Here is a 20,719-nt window from a genome sequence, read left to right as displayed (position 1 = left end):
CAGGGCTTCCAACGAACAATGGCCCAGATTTTGTGGTTAGCAGCGAACCAACAGTGCGAGCCGTTCATTACACTTGCATTTGTCAACAGACAATGTGGGTTTCTACACTCCAACTTGCAGTTATTTGAAATCAAAAACTATGTTGCACTCTCGACAAAAAGTAGGAGCAGAGCCATTCAGCCCATGAAGCCTGCTCCGCCATTCAGTAGGTCGTGACTGATCTACCTCCGTTACACCTTCCTGCACTATCCCTATATCTCTTGATTCCCTTAGTATCCAAAAGTCTTGTCAGTCCCTCACTTGAATATACACAACAACTGAGTAGTCACAGCTCTTTGGGTAGAGCGTTCCCAAGGTTCACAACCCTTTGAGTGAAGAAATTTCTCCTCATCTCAGTCCTAAATGGCCGACCTCTTATTTGGAGACTGTGACCTCTAGTTCTTGATTCGCCAGCCAAGGGAAACATCCTCCCAGAATCTACCTTGTAAGCACCTTCAGAATGTTATATGTTTCAATGAGATCATCTTTCATTCCTCTAAGATCTAGGGAATATAGACCTCATTCGCACCTCCAGACAGTCCCCTCATCCCAGGAATCAATCTAGTGAACCTTAGTTGCAAATATATCCCTCCTTGGGAAAAGAGACTAAAACTTTGCACGGTACTAGAAGTGTGGTCTCACCGATGCCCTGACAATGGGCAGTGAGACTTCTTTACTCTTTTACTCCAATCCCGTTGTAATATATATTAACATTCCATTTGCTTTCTGTACCTGCGTGTTAACTTTGTGATTCATGTACGAGAACACACACATCTCAATACTAACATTTACCAGTCTCTCTCCATTTAAAAAATTTTCTGCTTTTCTGCTTTTCCTACCAAAATGGATAACTTCTCATTTCTCTGCATTATATTCCATCTGCCACATTCTACCCCATGGCCAATTACCACCCTATCAGTCTACTCTCAACCATCATCAGCAAAGTGATGGAAGGGGTCGTCGACAGTGCTATCAAGCAGCACTTGCTCAGCAATAACCTGCTCACTGACACTCAGTTTGGGTTCCGCCAGGGCCACTCAGCTCCTGACCCCATTACAGCCTTGGTTCAAACATTGGCAAAACAGCTAAATTCCAGAGGTGAGGTGAGAGTGACTGCTCTTGACATCAAGGCAGCACTTGACCGAGTATGACATCAAGGAGCCTGAGCAAAACTGAAGTCAATAGGAATCGGGGAAAACTCTCCGCTAGTTGGAGTCATACCTAGCACAAAAGAAGATGGTTGTGGTTGTTGGAGGTCAATCATCTCAGTACCAGGACATCACTGCAGGAGTTCCTGAGGGTAGTGTCCTAGGCCCAATTATATTCAGCTGCTTCATCAGTGGCCTTTCCTCCATCATAAGGTCAGATTTAGGGATGATCACTGATGATTGCACAATGTTATGCACCATTTGCGACGACTCAGATACTGAAGCAGCCAATGTCCAGACGCAGCACGACCTGGACAGAATCCAGGCTTGGGCTGATAAATGGCAAGTAACATGCGTGCCACACAAGTGTCAGGCAATGACCATCTCAAATAACAGAGAATCTAACCATATCCCCATGATGTTCAATGGCATTACGATCGCTGAATCCCCCACTATCAACATCCTGGGGGTTACCTTTGACCAGAAACTGAACTGGACCAGCCACATAAATACTGTGGCTGCAAGAACAGGTCACAGGCTGGGAATTCTGCGGCGAGTAATTCATCTCCTGTCTTCCCAAAGCCTGTCCTCCATCTAGAAAGCACAAGTCAGGAGTGTGATCGAATACTGTCCACTTGCCTGGATGGGTGCAGCTCCAACAACACTCAAGAAACTTGACACCATCCAGGACAAAGCAGCCCGCTTGATTGGCACCCCATCCACCACCTTCAACATTCATTTCCTTCACCACCGACGCACAGTGGCAGCAGTGTGTACCATGTACAAGATGCACTGCAGCAGCTCACCAAGACTCCTTCGGCAGCACCTTCCAAACCCGTGACCGCTACCACCTAGGACGAGGGCAGCAGATGCGTGGGAACAACACCATCTGCAAGTTCACCTCCAAGTCACACACCATCCTGACTTGGAACTATATTGCCGTTCCTTCACTGTTGCTGGGTCAAAATCCTGGAACTCCCTTCCTAACAGCACTGTGGGTGTACCTAAACCCCAAGACCTGCAGCGGTTCGAGAAGGCAGCTCACCACCACCTTCTCAAGGGTCATTAGGGATGGGCAATAAATGCTGGCCTAGCCAGCGACACTCTCATCCCGTGAACGAATAAAAAAAACCTCACTTAACCTGTCTAAATCCCTTTGCAGCCCCTTTACATCCTCCTCACTGTTTATTTTCCCACCTTGCTTTGTATCATCAGCAAACTTGGGTGTTGCACTCAGTCCGCTCATCTTGGTCATTGATTGTGAATAGATGAAGCCCAAGTACTAATCCTTGTGGCAACCCCACTAATCACAGTTTGCCAACCTGTAATTGACCTGTTTATTCCCACTCTGTTTTCTCTGTTAACCAACCTTCAATCTATGCTAATATATCAACTTTAATCCCATGAGTCCCATTGGACTTTTGTGAATAGTGCAAGTAACTGTGTATCTCCTTAACCAATCAGTTTGAGGAATCCTTACTGAGTTACAGAGTCTAAACCAGGAAGTTATTAGAATAGTTAGTTCAATGCCAAATTATGTACAGAAAGGGAAATAGAGAGAAAAAAGATGATGGGATTAAAAGAGATAAAACAAAAGAGTATATATTTTTTTTTAAATGCCAACAATAATTAAAATCAGAAGGAATATACTCAACAATGTAAATGTTAATTTTCAGTGCCGTAGAGATGCTTTGGTAGTAATTAAGACTTAGCACACCATTAAAAAAATGCACTTTCACATGAATGGACAAGCCCTAATTTTTTCTGGTGTGTTTAGTGGGTATCTATCACATAACTACAGTAATATTGCACTCTTCACATGTTTGAATGCCAATTCTCTTGGTGAGATACCGCTGTAGCACAGCTTCTGGAGGAGCAGGGCAACTCCAACAGCAACATCCTGATTTCTGCATTTAACTGCACATGTGAGCACCAGACATTGCTGATTAATTTACTCCTTAATGGTGAGCACTGATAGCCTCACTGTTACTTTTATCACCAAATCTTACTACAATGTCTTTTACAGAAAAGCAAATGAAAGTCTATTTACAAAGTCTATTTTAAATAAAGTCTCTCTGAACTGCAGCAAACAGATCTCCTACAACAAGTTCTGCTGATAAAAGTAGTGTTATTTCTCCCGAAAAAGCCAGAGAGTGGAGAATAGTTACATACAAATTACGTGTGTAAAATCAATTCCAGTCAATTCCAGCAGTGCAGTCTCCATGTGTGATTGATGGGGAAATTACCCAGTCATCTCATTCTGGCTGGGAATGGTAATGTCACTATTTACAGCCACTTTGCATTCAAGTGTTGTGTCTTTTACACCTGAGATTAAAGGCCAGCTCAGGTCTGCAAATGAAACCCGACCCGGCCCGAGTCCTTCCATTTTTTTCCCACGCCCGACCCGACCCAACCATCAGTTAACCTACCTTCGGTTTTTCACTTTGTCACTTATCTGCACAAACTTAAAAAATCTGTAATAAAACCTCCTTTCAAGTCCAAACAGTACATTGGAGCCACTAATCTGAGGTTGTGATAGTGTGTCTGACCCGACCAGAGCCTGAATGCCGGACCCGGAGGTGTGACCTGACCTGACACGACCCGAACCCGACAAGTCATCGGGTTCCGTCGGGTAGCCAGCCTTTACCTGAGATTTTGTTTGTTTTTAAGAACGGTCTGAACCCGTGCCCAAAATATGTTTGAACAGAGTCCAATTCGGCTTATTGTGCTGAAAGTTGCTAAATTGAATTTAACACATTCGAATGAGTGAGTGCAAAGTTGAAATGTGTTAAACAATTTTCCTCTTATTCAAATGTTTTAAATGTTTCATGGTTCCATATCTTTTCAGAAGATTTAGTGTAAAAAAAAACCTATGCAGTTTGAAAGCCTCCAATGAACATACTTAACAAAAGATAATCCAGAATCTCTTCAATTTTCAGCCACTTAGGATTTCTTAAGCAACATTCTTACTGAATGATTTAATCACTGCAAGAGATTGAAAAACAGGTTTATGTGAAACACACCTCTGGGTGCAGCACCCAGAATGGTTTATTTGGATCCACCCATTCAGTTGTGCAGTTCATTCCTTTGTGAGTGAGATAAGTGAATTGTTGAATACAATAAAAAAAATAGAGAATTCAACTTCCAGAGAATTTTATTTTTTGTTACTGCCAAACTAAATTTGATTTGTTTGGTTAATCTACAGGCAGGCTTCCCCTGTGGAGAGATCCTGATTCAAGGAAATGGGTTGAAGATCATAAGAATTGACTTGTGTTGCTGTCTCCTAATTCCTTTGCTACTGGCACCAAATTATATACTCCCTTGCTAAACAAGGGAAGCTGCAAACCAAAGCAGCTTTCATCGTTTAGTTGTTGCGCTGGTGTTCTCATATCCATCTCCTGCTTTTTTGAGATTTTTGATTTTTGCTCTTTTATTGATTTTTTTCATCCCTGGCGACCTGTACCATTGTCTGGCAGCCATGATGGGCCTGATGATTTGCAGCCCTGCACTGCCTGTCTGTAATTGATCATTGGCAGGAGCATGGCAGCTGCTAGAGAAACTGCCCAGTCTGTTCTGTGGACCCTACTTGGCAATCTGCCCAAGATTAGGAGCTCACAGATTGGGAAAAATGCAGCTTCCTGCTGTTAAGTACAAGAGTGTACACCAGCACGTCACACAAGTGAATTTTCTATGCGACAAACATTTCAATCTTTTCAATATTCTACTCCTTCAGAAATGTGTCCTGCATCACATTCATTTCTCAGGGAGGGGAGACGTTCCTTTGCCCTTCATAGATGTGTACTGCACAGGAAGCAATTTGGCGAGCTCTTTAAAAGCGTTACCTCATTAATCCCATTCTCCTGCCCTTTCGCCGTACTCTAAATCTTTTTCTTTAAAAAAAATTAATCAATTTCTGCTTCCACCACTGTGGCATATCATTCCATATTTTCAACCACTCTGTATATTTAAAAAGTGTTTCTCTCTGACTCATCAGCCAGTGGAAATCATATTTCCCTGTTTAACTTATCAAAACTCTGCATAATTTTGAAACCTTCTATTTAATATCCCCTCCTCCCCTGCCTGGAGCCTGCTTACTGTTTCACTAAGGAATGCAAATGTTAACCCTCCCACTCTGTGACAATACACAAATACCCTGGATCCACTTTGCTACTGGACTGCCTCTGTGTGACAGCCAGAACCAATTTGAAGAAGAAACCTTTATGGCATCAGCTTAGCAACCATGAGCAACCTACACACTAGCAACAGGGCTAGTACAGTCTGCATTCTCTCATTTGTGTTCCCATACCAACAGTTACTTCCTGTTGAAGTTTAAATACTAACACTAGTAAGATAACAATTCTGTCAATAGGTTTCCCAGTTAAAAGCTTCCTGATGAATTTGTTTTCAGTTTGTATTTTTAATATCCCATTGGAGAGAGGTAGTTAAATTGAATACGGATTGACTGAAACAAATGAATTACTACCTTTCTGTTGCAAAGACAGTTTAGAGCTCCTTGATAGCTGTGCAAAGGAAGTATATGCAGACCACAGCATGTTGTACAGTTCAGTTTTGAGTGCAGCAGAGAGCTTTCTTTATCGCAGTCTGCCCCAAAGGAGGTACGGACTGATCATGGGTACTCTTGTCACAGCAAAGTACCAAGGCAGCTGGTTTTAGACATTTTTAATCAGATCATTTATAAAAAATCATTGCCTGGGCTTTAGTGTATTCACATTTTAGTTGGACTTAATACTGCAATTGGTGGAATTTTACTTCATTCATAAATGTCAAAGTATAAAATCAAATTATGTACGTGTAAGTCTTTCTGCTCAAACGTAAATATAGATTCGCACTAATAAATATTTAAAACTCTTCCCAGTTCTAACCAAGTACTTTTACTTCCTGCTGTTTTGGGTGCCTTTTGAACACTGGATTTCCTTTTCAGCTTGCAGTTTGAGTGTTAAAGACTACCTTCTCAGGAAGGTGGCGTTAAAGTGCACAGTACTTGGTGTCTGAGCAGCTACAGAAAGCGGATGTGATTGTTGTTGTGTCTAGATTTGCATAGGGCAAACCCATGTTTTAATTGAAACTCAGCTTTAGGGTGCTACCAGTGTTGAATGCATGCAGAATTTTAAAAAAAAATTATAATGTCGCAGTGATGTGACAGTCATGTACTTTCCCTGCCCGTGTTCCTGCCCTTCACATCCCACCTATCAATAAGTGGGCCTAGTTGCAACATATTAGCTCCTTTCTATCGCCTGTCCCACAGAAACTGGACTTTAGAAAACAGTGAACCAAGGTAGTGAAAGTTGAACACTATTGCCGACTATGGAGAGAGGATGCTTGAGGCCACTTGAGGAACTGGAAAAATTTTGGATTAAAGTTAAAAGTTATAGTGTCTTACATAGAATTTTGCAGCTGTTAAACCAACAGGTTCACATCAGTGTTTACGCTCAATATGAGTCTCCTCCCACCTTATTTCATCTCACTCTATCAGCATAACCTTCTATACCTTCCTTCCCTCAGTCGTACAGCTTTCCCCTTAAATGCATCAATGCTATTCATCTCAATTAGTCAATGTTGTAGTGAGTTCCACACTCTAATCACTCTGGGTAAAAAGATTTATCCTGAATTCCCTATTGGATTTATTACTAACTATCTTTTATTTATAACCACTGCAAGAGGAAAAGTCTATGTTTGTCATATCAAATTTGTTCATTCAGTTCACTACATAAGGATTGGATTCTCTTTGTATCGCTTCTGATGTACAATATTGCAGAATAACAATGTTTCTGATTGGGTGCAGGAACTTGGTGTGCTGCAAGACTATTTTGTGGCCTTAACCACAGAAGATCACATCCACCACTGTGTCATGCAGGTGAGAATCATATGTAACTCTTGCAAAATGAATGCAGTCAATTTTTGAACGAGAAAGGGTGCTTGTTGCTTAAACATTGCTAAAGTCTGACTTGAACACGTTATTGCTGAGGCTTGAATTAATTGTCGGGAGTTTCTTTTGAAGACTGTTCCCTTAAAAGTACTTGCTGCAGTGGATTAGTACTTTGTCCTTGCCATTCTGGGACCAACATATGAATCCAGCTGGGCAAATCATGGGATTAAAGTGACTCCATGACTCTAAGTCTTGCTCTCTTAGGTCACATGGCAAATAAATTCAAAGCTGTTTGACTTCAAAGGTCACAGGTTGCAAATTTGCAACACCTAACTGCTGCTTATTCTGAGCAAATTGGCATCTCAAATCAGATCACAAAACGACTGTGTGAGATATGGAAAATCATGTGTGTAGCCAGGGTTGATGATGTAAGGTTGAGATTGGCATGAAAATATATTGTTAACAGAATAGAGTGGGTTGCACTCTGCAAACAACCCGTGTTATATCTGAATTATGAGTGCTATGTACTGGCTGACAAAAAGCACTACCATCCCCAATTTTGAAGGGAATATAAATTTGCTTTAAAAAGTAGAGTCGCTGAGCTATTAAGTTACCATAGAGGCATTTTTATTTCGTGATACAGCCTTGGCAATGGAGGAAACCAACACAAGCAGGAATTCATGAAGTGATTTCATCTGGGTGCTAGCAATCTGTCCTATCATTGTACTGTTTAAAAACTTGAATGTGCATCTGTATAAAACATGTCTATGTAAATTAAACACCGAGTATTGTTGATCGAAGTTTCTTCCCTGCCCTCTGAATGAGTAGTTACTGTACTCTACTGAAATGGTGAGTTGTAAATGGCCCTTTCACGATAAAGATCTTCTGAAAGAGTTCAATAACTAAACTACCTTGCTGCTTTAAACAAGAAATGCTGGAACCACTCAGCAGGTCTGGCAGCATCTGTGGAAAGAGAAGCAGAGTTAACGTTTCGGGTCAGTGACCCTTCATCGGAAGAAGGGTCACTGACCCGAAACGTTAACTCTGCTTCTCTTTCCACAGATGCTGCCAGACCTGCTGAGTGGTTCCAGCATTTCTTGTTTTTATTTCAGATTTCCAGCATCCGCAGTATTTTGCTTTTACCTTGCTGCTTTGCTATTTTTTAGACCTGTAAACTAAGATTGCTCTTAAAATACAAAAGCAAGTTACTTAAACTCACCACTTTCATAATTTTAGTGCGGATGTAAATCTATTTCTGTTAATTCTGAGAACACCCTGATTTTCATACTTCCCCTATAGTTAAGCACCTGGCCTGCACCCTGCCTGGCCCTACAGCAGCTTGGGAACCGAATGGTGTGGAAGAATAAACCCGCATCTATCCTAGCTGTAGTACAGCATCTTGTTTTTTTTTTATTCATTCATGGGGTGTGGGTGTCTCTGGCCAGGCCAGCATTTATTGCCCATCCTTAATTGCCTTTTGAGAAGGTGGTGGTGAGCTGCCTTCTTGAACCGCTGCAGTCCATGTGGGGTAGGTACACCCACAGTGCTGTTAGGAAGGGCGTTCCAGGATTTTGACCCAGCGACAGTGAAGGAACGGTGATATAGTTCCAAGTCAGGATGGTGTGTGACTTGGAGGGGAACTTGCAGGTGGTGATGTTCCCATGTATTTGCTGCCCTTGTCCTTCTAGTTGGTAGAGGTCGTGGGTTTGGAAGGTGCTGTCTAAGGAGCCTTGGTGCATTGCTGCAGTGCATCTTGTAGATGGTACACACTGCTGCCACTGTGCGTCAGTGGTGGAGGGAGTGAATGTTTGTAGGTGAGGTGCCAATCTAGCGGGCTTCTTTGTCCTGGATGGTGTCGAGCTTCTTGAGTGTTGTTGGAGCTGCACCCATCCAGGCAAGTGGAGAGTATTCCATCACACTCCTGACTTGTGCCTTGTAGATGATGGACAGGCTTTGGGGAGTCAGGATGTGAGTTACTCGCCTCAGGATTCCTAGCCTCTGACCTGCTCCTGTAGCCACGGTATTTATATGGCTACTCCAGTTCAGTTTCTGGTCAATGGTAGCCCCTAGGATGTTGATAGTGGGGGATTCAACGATGGTAATGCCGTTGAATGTCAAGGGGAGATGGTTGTTGGAGATGGTCATTGCCTGGCACTTGTGTGGCGCGAATGTTGCTTACCACTTATCAACCCAAGCCTGGATATTGTCCAGGTCTTGCTGCATTTCTACACGGACTGCTTCAGTATCTGAGGAGTCACGAATGGTGCTGAACATTGTGTATTCATCAGCGAACATCCCCACTTCTGACCTTATGATTGAAGGAAGATCATTGATGAAGCAGCTGAAGATGGTTGGTCCGAAGACACTACCCTGAGGAACTCCTGCAGTGATGTCCTGGAGCTCAGATGATTGACCTTCAGCAACCACAACCATCTTCCTTTGAGCGAGGTAAGATTCCAGCCAGCGGAGTGTTTTCCCCCTGATTCCCGTTAACCTCGGTTTTGCTAGGGCTCCTTGATGCCATACTCTGTCAAATGCTGCCTTGATGTCAAGGGCAGTCACTGTCACCTCACCTCTTGAGTTCAGCTCTTTTATCCATGTTTGAACCAAGGCTGTAATGAGGTCAGGAGCTGAGTGGCCCTGGCGGAACCCAAACTGAGCGTCACTGAGCAGGTTATCGCTAAGCAAGTGCCGCTTGATGGCACTGTTGATGACACCTTCCATCACTTTACTGATGATTGAGAGTAGGCTGATGGGGCGGTAATTGTCCGGGTTGGATTTGTCCTGCTTTTTGTGTACAGGACTTACCTGGGCAATTTTCCGCATTGCCGGGTAGATGCCAGTGTTGTAGCTGTACTGGAACAGCTTGGCTAGGGGTGCGGCAAGTTCTGGAGCACAGGTCTTCAGTACTATTGCCGGAATGTTGTCAGGGCCCACAGCTTTTGCAGTATCCAGTGCCTTCAGTCGTTTCTTGATATCACGCGGAGTGAATCGAATTGGCTGAAGTCTGGCATCTGTGATGCTGGGGACTTCAGGAGGAGGCCGAGATGGATCATCAACTCGGCACTTCTGGCTGAAGATTGTTGCAAATGCTTCTGCCTTATCTTTTGCACTGATGTGCTGGGCTCCCCCATCATTGAGGATGGGGATATTTGTGGAGCCACTTCCTCCAGTTAGTTGTTTAATTGCCCACCACCATTCACTGCTGGATGTGGCAGGACTGCAGAGCTTAGATCTGATCCGTTGGTTATGGGATTGCTTAGCTTTGTCTATCACATGCTGCTTATGCAGTTTGGCATGCAAGTAGTCCTGTGTTGTAGCTTCACCAAGTTGACACCTCATTTTGAGGTATGCCTGGTGCTGCTCCTGGCATGCCCTCCTGCACTCTTCATTGAACCAGGGTTGGTCTCTTGGCTTGATGGTAATGATAGCGTGGGGGATATGCCAGGCCATGTGGTTACAGATTGTGGTTGAGTACAATTCTGCTGCTGCTAATGGCCCACAGCGCCTCATGGATGCCCAATTTTGCATTGCTAGATCTGTTCGAAATCTATCCCATTTAGCACGGTGATAGTGCCACACAACACGATGGACGGTGTCCTCAATGGGAAGGCAGGACTTAGTCTCCACAAGGACTGTGAGGTGGTCACTCCTACCAATACTGTCATGGACAGAAGCATCTGCGGCAGGCAGATTGGTGAGGACGAGGGCAAGTATGTTTTTCCCTTGTGTTGGTTCCCCCACTACCTGCCGCAGACCCAGTCTAGCAGCTATGTCCTTTAGGACTCGGCCACCTCAGTCAGTAGTGGTGCTACCGAGCCACTCTTGGTGATGGACATTGAAGTCCCCCACCCAGAGTACATTTTGTGCCCTTGCCACCCTCAGTGCTTCCTCCAAGTGGTGTTCAACATGGAGGAGTACTGAGTCATCAGCTGAGGGAGGGCGGTAGGTGGTAATCAGTAGGAGGTTACCTTGCCCATGTTTGACCTGATGCCATGAGACTTCATGGGGTCCGGAGTTGATGTTCAGGACTCCCAGGGCAACTCCCTCCCTACTGTATACCACTGTGCCACCACCTCTGGTGGGTCTCTCCTGCCGGTGGGACAGGACATACCCGGGGATGGTGATGGCAGTGTCTGGGACATTGTAAGGTATGATTCCGTGAGTATGACTATGTCAGGCTGTTGCTTGACTAGTCTGTGGGACAGCTCTCCCAACTTTGGCACAAGCCCCCAGATGTTAGTAAGGAGGACTTTGCAGGGTCAACAGGGCTGGGTTTGCCGTTGTCGTTTCCGGTGCCTCGGTCGATGCCGGGTGGTACGTCTGGGTTCATTCCTTTTTATTGACTTCGTAGCGGTTAGGTACAAGTGAGTGGCTTGCTAGGCCATTTCAGAGGGCATATAAGAGTTAACCACATTGCTGTGGGTCTGGAGTCACATGTAGGCCAGGCTAGGTAAGGACAGCAGATTTCCTTCCCTAAAGCACAGTGGCGCAGTGGTTAGCACCGCAGCCTCACAGCTCCAGGGACCCGGGTTCGATTCCGGGTACTGCCTGTGTGGAGTTTGCAAGTTCTCCCTGTGTCTGCGTGGGTTTTCTCCGGGTGCTCCGGTTTCCTCCCACATGCCAAAGACTTGCAGGTTGGTAGGTAAATTGGCCATTATAAATTGTCACCAGTATAGGTAGGTGGTAGGGAAATATAGGGACAGGTGGGGATGTTTGGTAGGAATATGGGATTAGTGTAGGATTAGTATAAATGGGTGGTTGATGTTCGGCACAGACTCGGTGGGCCGAAGGGCCTGTTTCAGTGCTGTATCTCTAATCAATCAAAAGGACATTAGTGAACCAGATGGGTTTTTACAACAATCGACAATGGTTTCATGGCCATCATTAGACTAGCTTTTAATTCCAGATTTATTAATTAAATTCAAATTCCACCTTCTGCTGTGGTGGGATTCGAACCCATGTCCCCAGAGAAATACCTTGGGTCTGTGGGTTACTAGTCCAGTGACAATACCACTACGCCACTGCCTACCAATAGGTTGTCCCATTATGCAACCTGCTCAACCTACCTCTCCGTTCAACTATCTGCCACAGAACTAGTTTCTAATTTGGTTGGCTCAGGGAAACTCCATGCTTATCACAGACACACATGGCATCATATTTAGACAGTGTCACATAGGGTCTCTTATTCCGGTGTCATACGAAGTTCCAGGACCTGTTACAAATCAAAGTTTGATGATCGAGGAAAGAACTTGTATTTATATGGTATCTTTCACATCCTCAGAACGTCACATTGTTTCACAGCCACTGTACATATGCAGGGAAACATGGCAGATAATTTATGCACAGTATGGTCCCACAAATAACAATGACCAGATCACCAATTTAGTGATGTTGGTGCGATTTGGCAGACAGTGCAGAGAATCATACACGACTGCAAGAAGATATGGACAGGTCATTGGACTGAGCATACTGATTGAAGATGTGATTTAATGTGGATAATTGTAAGGTTATCCTTTTGAGAAAAAGAATGATGAGGAATGAAAGTACACACTCATTGGCAAGACCCTGAAGGGTGTGGATGAGCAGTGACACCTAGGATATATTATGTATTTGAACCCTGAAAATGCTAGTGCAAGTAAATAAAGCCAACAAAGCATTTGGGTTTTATAAATGGGTATAAAGTATAAAACTAAAGAAGCGATAAATTCATACAAGACATTGGTTAGGCCACAATTCGAGATATTTTGGGTGACCTATTATAGAAAGGACCTTAAAGCCAGGGAGAGCTTTTAAATTTTAATCATGTCAGAAATAGGAAACTGTACTTATGAGGAGAGACTAGAGAGGTACTGGGCAGGATTTTGGGCTGGGACTAAATGGAGATCACCCTGCACTGCCTGGAAAACAGTCACCCACCTTGATTTTCCCCAGACTGGTACCACTTGGTGGTCAGAGGGTGCATTTGCCATCCAATTAAGGATGGAAGGGGGGCTGTCTAAACTCGAGGGCCAATAGTAGGCCCTGCAGCTCGAAAGGAGCAGCAGCCCGCAGTTCATGAGAGAGAGAGGGTGCCTCCATCTTGTGGTGCCCTCTGTACAACTTTTAAAAGTTTTAAATTGTAAAAAATAGTCTCAGCAGCAAGCAAGCAGAGGGGGCCTTAAAGCCTGCCTGGAATGCTAGCTTCCTGGTTTTCAGGCAGGTGGCCTAGTAGTTCCTAACGCCTCGGTGCGGGGGATGGATCCACAGGCCGACTGAAAAATTCCAGTCAGCCTCTGACCGTAGGCCTTAATAGGCTATTAGCTCGCTTTAATTGGCTACCTGCCACCCCTATCCTGCTTCTGGGAAGCCAGTACGCTGGACGGCAGCATGAATTTCTGTGCCCGCCTACCTCTGTACGGGGGTGAAAATCCTGCCTATTGGGGCTGTTTCCACTGGAGAAGTGGAAGAGATTTAACAGTTTCTTTTCATTTAAGCGGAGGTTTGATGGGGAGAAGAAAATAGGGAGATGCGGCAGCAGGGCAAGAATAGGTAATTAGAGGTTTGTCTGAAATATAAACAGCAGCTTAAACCAGTAGGACTGAATGACTAGTGTCTGTGTTGTAGATTCTATAAGTGTAAAAGTCACTGGATTTGAAATGATGAATATGTACCTATAAAGCACCTTGGGATATTTTACTATGTTAAAGGTGCTATGTAAATGCAAGTTGCTGTTGAATAGGGAAAGAATGTTTCCTTTAGTTGAGGGGATCATCAATTTAAAACTGTCAGCGATCAGGAGTAATTTATTTACACAGGGTGTTGGAGCATGGAATGCTGTGCTGCAGGGAATGACTGAGCCAGAGACTATTGCATTTTTGAGGGAAAATCAATCCAATAGGAAAAGGTACAGGTCTATGAGGAAAATCCAGGGCAGTAAGATTTCTGTACTTCGAGACAGCACAGATATAGATATGATGGGCCAACTGACCTCCTTGAGTCCTGTAACCCTTTAAGGTTCTACCTTTGCAACAGTTTGTTGATACAAACTTCAAGGAAAGGCTTTAACCAGAATAGTCAGTTTATGTTGCCGAATTAATTGTAAATGGCTATTGTATTTTGCATGATGACGAAAATCTCTGCCGCCAAAACTCAAGTAGACCACCTGCCATATTTGTCTCAGGTCATTAAAAACGCATCCAAAATGAATAACTAAGACCATATGTGAAAAGCAATAAAAGGGTAACCACCCCAACTTGGTACTTGCTGAGATCAGTGTATCCAGCTGCTCCCAATTGGGTATCTCAATTCCTCATTGGTGCCAAAGACCAGTCAGTGCCAAAGAAGAAGTGGCAACAATTGGTGCCACTGGCAAAACATACCCCACCCTTCTAAGTAAGAGCCATATGTTACACCACTCGGTCAACATGCCGAAGGATCCTCAGCAACCCAGGCTCCCAATCAATTGAGACCAAAGTTTACTTATGTGAGTGTGGTGGGGGGAGGACGAGCAGGTGGAATTAGTAATGAACCTGCCCAAGGACAGTTTGAAAACTTATGAATTTGGTTCAGCAATGTTCTGTTCTCTACGTCCAGGGAGTCTCCAACCCCAGGTAGAACCCTTGGATTTCCTACACACTTGCAGCAGCATCTGTTTATTCTGTGAATGATCTGTGCTCTGCATACCACAATCCCACCCAACCATCCCTTTACACCCTGCAATTTTGTTATTTTTCTATCAGGTTGAGTTTTATAGTCAGTTTAGCTTCAGTTCAAAACCAATTGGTGGAAGGGGTGTAGTTTCTGGAGCTGTCTAGGATCCTGGAATAGTAGACCATGTGCAGCATTGCCTCTGTGCAGCATCCAGACAATATTTCTTGCATATTCTTGGCGCATGTTTTTCGGGAACCAACCTGTCAAGATGGCCTCATTTATATGATGTGTAGAGAAGGCTTAACCCTTTCTTTAAAAAAAAAATTGCATTTATATAGCTCTTTGCAATCACCGGACTTCTCAAAGCACTTTACAGCCAATGCAATACTTTTGAAGTGGAATCACTGTTATCATGTAGGAAACGCAGCAACCACTTTTCATACAACAAGCTCCCGCAAACAGCAATGTGATGATGAACAGATAATCTGTTTTTGTGATGTTGATTGAGGGATACATATTGGCAGGATGCTGGTGATAATTCCTCTGCTGCTATACAAAATAGTGCCATGGGATCTTTTAGGCCCACCTGAAAGGGCAGATGGGCCTCCATTTTAACGTCTCATCCAAAAGATGACACCTGTAACAGTGCAGCACTCCCTCAGTACTGCAGTGGAGCGTCGGTCTTGATTTTTGTGCTCAAATTCTGGAGTGGTACTTGGACCCAGAACCTTGTCATTCAGAGGCAAGTGTTACTAAACTGAGCCAGGGCTGACACTTGCAGAAAATAGAAGGCTGTGCTAGATAAGTGACCTTGTTTGTGTGTGCACCTGTGTGCAAGGTTAAAGTTGTTTTGCATGTGTCCATGGCAACAAAATATGTAAACTTTTAAAGTGTTTGAGACCTTCTCTTGCAAAATCCGGCATGATATGTATTGTGGAACACATTGCAGCATATTAGAATGGCTTGCAACAGATCCTCCAGTCTCTGGCATTGAAGCAAGTATAATTTGCCAGCCATTTGTCTGATGCCATGGATTTGTCTTTACAAATGATACATTTGGAAGAAGTGCTGAATTAAAACTGTGCAGGTTAAAGGAAATAATACACTCAGTCAAAACCCACCATGACTTGACACCAATAGGAGAGGATGGAGGGCAGGAAGGATAAGGAGACTCGGGGAGCCTATCAAAGCAAAAAGCCCCTTCAAAAGCTCAGTTTTGTCAATCAGATTGCCAATTGTAACAAATACTTCAAAGTGCTTTCAATAAGTAGTAGAGCAATTTAAACATTTCCTTTAATCTGCATAAACTGACAGAATTTTGAATTAGCCAGTCAAACCTGTTGCAGCATACAAGGGATTATGCAAATATGTTCTGCTGAAAATGCCTGAACTTCAATGAACTGCTTTATTAGGCTAGAATTTGCTCACCCATCACTCCTGTCTTTTCTGACATACCTTGACTTCCAATCTGCCCATGCCTCCAATTTAAAATTGCCAATCTTATGTTTAAGTCCTCTTATAGCCCCCTTTTTCCCCTGTCCACCATTTCCACTTGCACCTTCAACCATCTAGCCCCACACTGGAATTCCCTCCCATCATCTCTTCATCTCCCATCATCTCTTCATCTCCCATCATCTCTTCATCTCCCATCATCTCTTCATCTCCCATCATCTCTTCATCTCCCATCATCTCTTCATCTCCCATCATCTCTTCATCTCCCATCATCTCTTCATCTCCCATCATCTCTTCATCTCCCATCATCTCTTCATCTCCCATCATCTCTTCATCTCCCATCATCTCTTCATCTCCCATCATCTCTTCATCTCCCATCATCTCTTCATCTCCCATCATCTCTCTTCATCTCCCATCATCTCTCTTCATCTCCCATCATCTCTCTTCATCTCCCATCATCTCTCTTCATCTCTCTTCATCTCTCTTCATCTCCCATCATCTCTCTTCATCTCCCATCATCTCTCTTCATCTCCCATCATCTCTCTTCATCTCCCTTCATCTCTCTTCATCTCCCTTCATCTCTCTTCATCTCCCTTCATCTCCCTTCATCTCCCTTCATCTCCCTTCATCTCCCTTCATCTCCCTTCATCTCCCTTCATCTCCCTTCATCTCCCTTCATCTCCCATCATCTCCCATCATCTCCCATCATCTCCCATCATCTCCCATCATCTCCCATCATCTCCCTTCATCTCCCATCATCTCCCATCATCTCCCATCATCTCCCATCATCTCCCATCATCTCCCATCATCTCCCATCATCTCCCTTCATCTCCCATCATCTCCCTTCATCTCCCTTCATCTCCCTTCATCTCCCTTCATCTCCCATCATCTCCCTTCATCTCCCATCATCTCTTCATCTCCCACTTCTCCTTTTAAAATCCGGCTTAAAACCTACTGCTGTAACCAAACTTTTGGTCACTCCTCTGTGGACTCTGTGCTTTTTTTGTCCGATTTATGCCTCTGTGATGCACCTTTTTTGTATCTTAACAGCACTGTACAATGGAAGTTGCTATTCCTCTGGCATTTGATAAAGTGCAGAATTTCACCATTTGCACTCCTTTCTGAAAACTGGTGAAAAGGAATTATTCACTTTGCATGTTTTTGTATTCTTTGATTAAATATTTTAATTTAAAAAGCAAGCACAGGTGTTATCAAGGCAACTGCCTTGGAAGGCTGATTTACATCAGGGGAGCTGCAGTCATTAATCAAAGGTACTTCCTTGTTTAAACAGGGTTTGTTAAATTTAATTTCCTCTAATAAAGTAGCTCATTTATGGTCACTGTTTGAACAAGTATCAGAAAATCAATAAATTGATCAGACAGGCAGGTAGAGTCATAATTTTTATAGCAGTTAGTTTTATTCCCAAGGGTAAGACTCTATGACGGTTTATATAAAGAAGAATGATGATGACCTACATTAAATTTTTTGTCATTTCTTTGTTAATGAACTACCAATTTCTTATTCAGGGGAAAAATAGAACATACTAACTTCTAAGAGCTGCAGTACTTGTAACAAATTGATTTATAGTTCAGCTGTAAAACCAAATATTATAAATTCATACACAAAATCAAATGTGACTTAAAATCAACTTTAGACCATTTTGAGTTGCACATTTTCTAATTTCATTTAATTGCACACAGGGCTTCCCTCTATCAGAAGCCTAATGATCTTAATGTTAGCTACCCAAATATTGTTGGGTGGTGTGCTACCAGATGAAGCTAATGCATTTATATGGCACCTTTCACAACCTGAGGACATCCCAAAGCACTTTACAGCCAAAGAAGTACTCTTGAATTGTAGGCACTGTTGTAATGTAGGAAATGTGGTAGCCAATTTGTGCACAGGTCCCATAAACAGCAATGTGATAACGACCAGATGATCTGCTTTAGTGATGTTTGCTGAGGGACGAATATTGGTCAGGCCTCTTGCATACTGATCTTCTTTGCATGCCCAAGTTAATATAGGGAAAGAGCAGGACATAATGTATTTGCTGCTGCTCAGTGTACGCACTGAGTTTGGGATTTGATCATGGTGCTAGCTTCTGAGATTTATTCATGTGGGTTTGACTGCACTGTTGAAGGAGTTCCAAATTGAAAGTGTTTGATTTTCTTTCAGGGACTGAAGAATATTGCTGCCATCAGTCTCGCGATTAACTATCAGAATAAAGCTACCAAGCTTCTGAATGAACAGTTGACATCTCAGACCAAACCTGCTTAATAATGTTTGTGGCATCTTCAGACTAATGAGAGTCAACGGAGCTCAGACAAGCACAGTCATCTGAGAATTACATCACACAGCAACTGACTGTTCAGATGTTCTCAAACCTGCACTTTCTGAAGTGTGATGCGCTTGTTCTCCCTCACTATATTTCTCTCTCTCTCTCTCTCTCTCTCTCTCTCTCTCTCTCTCTCTCTCTCCTTTTCTTTTCTTCCAGGCACTGTGATGAGACCCCGCCTCATGAGTGCTCCCTGAAAACCCCAGGGTTCCGCGTTTACTGAAATTCAGACTTGAATTCCTCTTAACACTGACGATGGTTTCAGATCCCTTTCCATCGACTAGCAGCTTCCGTTACAAATGCTTCTACCGCATTTTTTCTTACCTGCGTTCAAGATCTGACAGTAACTGGGTGCAAAGTAAAGATAAACTCAATCTGGCCATACCCAGCCTTAGCACTACTAATAGGTTACCTATAGTTAAAATTTCATGTGGAATTGATCATTTATATTCTGGCACTGAAGTGGATTTTGCTGCTGGTTGGTTGGGTTTCACAGTAGTGGCAAGTTAATTATCCTTTTATGAAGGTAATCTCTTATTTTCATGTGTACCAAAGTAGAAATTGTTACCATCCAGTAAATGGTCACTTAATTCATCATTTGATTGTCTGGCAGAGATCAATTGCAGGTTGGAAAGATTATAGATTCATCTAATAAAATAGTCTGTATTACATTTTAACAAGTCCTAAAGTTCCTGGTTGTACCCACCATTCCTTCCCTCACCCCAGTGGATCTGTAAAAGCCCTACAAAAATTACTGTATCTAAAGAACATGGGCTTGACATCTGTTATCTGTCATAGAGGATGTGTAATTCTCATTCAGTTATTAGAGCTTATTTTTTATTTAAGTTAGTTTAGCTTATAGTGCCATTTCTCACTTTGTACTCCTTTTTGAAGCAGGTTTTATTGTGCTTCCATCTCTTTCCCCTCTATGGCCCCCCTCCCAATTCCAATGCTGCATAGAATTCTGAATGTATAATGCTGTCAATATTATGTGATGCGGGTATCAATTATGCAGTTGAAAATAATGGACAAGTTTAAAATATTCACTCAGTTGTAATATTTTGCTGAGCTGTTTTAAATAATATGCCAACTTGGTAATGTTCAATAAAATAGAAACTAAGAAATGTGCAATTAATCTTTTTTAATGTAGAAATTGGAAGTTTGAAGACAACTTGAGACATTAAACAATACTGTGAGATTATACTGTGTCTTGGGAGGCGTGAGTTTAAAACTAATCTAGTATTCTAAGGTGGCGAAGTGTACTGTAGGGAAGATGGGAGAGGTGTCAAGGAAAATGATAGTGAAAGAAAGGGAAGTGTGAATGTGGCAAGATTAATGAATGTATTTATATGAAAATGTATAAAGCATTAAAAATAACAGTGACTCCTGACAACGCAGCGGCCCGCTGATGTCATCAGAGCGCTTCAAGATGTGCAAAGGGTCTCCTGCACTCAGATACTGCACATGCGCAGCCTACGTCTTGCCTTGCCAGGACTAACAAGCGCAAGCACAGAAAAACGCTCTCCCCTATCAGCTCCTCGCTCCCCCCACCCCCCCACGCTCTTCCACTGTCTGGCTACCCCCCCACCAACCACTCTCTGGCCCCTTGCTCCCTGCTACCTCTCTCTCCCCCACCCACCCCACCCCACTCTATCCTTCTAGTTGCTAGTGCTAGGCCGTGGTCCGCTTCCCTCCTCTCGGCCATTCGCTCCACTGGAAGAAGCAAAGTGGGCCGCGAGGGGTGACGGGGTGATTGTAGGAATGAGTGGCCGACAGGAGGGAAGCAGGCCTAGAGCTAGTGTCCGGAGGGATGGGGGTGGGGGGGAGGCGCGGGGAGTGAGCGGCCGGAGAGCGGGATGGCACTGAAACCTCACAGAATTATGGAGGGTGTGCAGCACTGTCAGAGGTGCTGTCCTTCTGATGAGACTTTAACCAGCACGACGTTCTCCGTGTATCAAACATGTCCATTGTGTGCTGCCATGGGTTGATGTTTTCCTGTAACAAATTGAGCAGCGTCATCTTTAATCCTGGCAGCAGGCTGAACGTTGCTGACGGTGACGTTTAAGTGTTTGAGGCTGCATTTGCGCATGTGCTAGTACAGCACCACCTAGTGGTTGTGTTAGGAAACGCAGCCTAAAAATAAAGTGGGGCAATATAATTCACAAAGAGGGATATAATGCAGCCTTTTTGAAAATTGGCTTTAGCTAGCGCAAGACTGAAGTGTTT

At 43.5% G+C, this 20,719-nt stretch overlaps 1 protein-coding gene across 1 annotated transcript in view; it reads left to right on the top strand.

Annotated features, from left to right (window-relative positions):
- The window catches only part of zzef1 (zinc finger, ZZ-type with EF hand domain 1), a 305,676-nt gene extending 286,052 nt beyond the window's left edge, over positions 1-19,624 (top strand). Inside the window, 2 exon segments of the mRNA XM_068010068.1 lie at positions 6,991-7,062; positions 18,334-19,624. Coding sequence (XP_067866169.1) covers positions 6,991-7,062; positions 18,334-18,435 — 174 coding nt within the window. The 3' untranslated portion in view covers positions 18,436-19,624.
- The last annotated feature ends 1,095 nt before the right edge of the window (positions 19,625-20,719 follow it).

This window comes from Heterodontus francisci, chromosome 30 (genome assembly GCF_036365525.1).
Source record: "Heterodontus francisci isolate sHetFra1 chromosome 30, sHetFra1.hap1, whole genome shotgun sequence".
Classification (NCBI taxonomy): domain Eukaryota; kingdom Metazoa; phylum Chordata; class Chondrichthyes; order Heterodontiformes; family Heterodontidae; genus Heterodontus; species Heterodontus francisci.
This window is presented reverse-complemented; position numbering and strand designations above follow the sequence as displayed.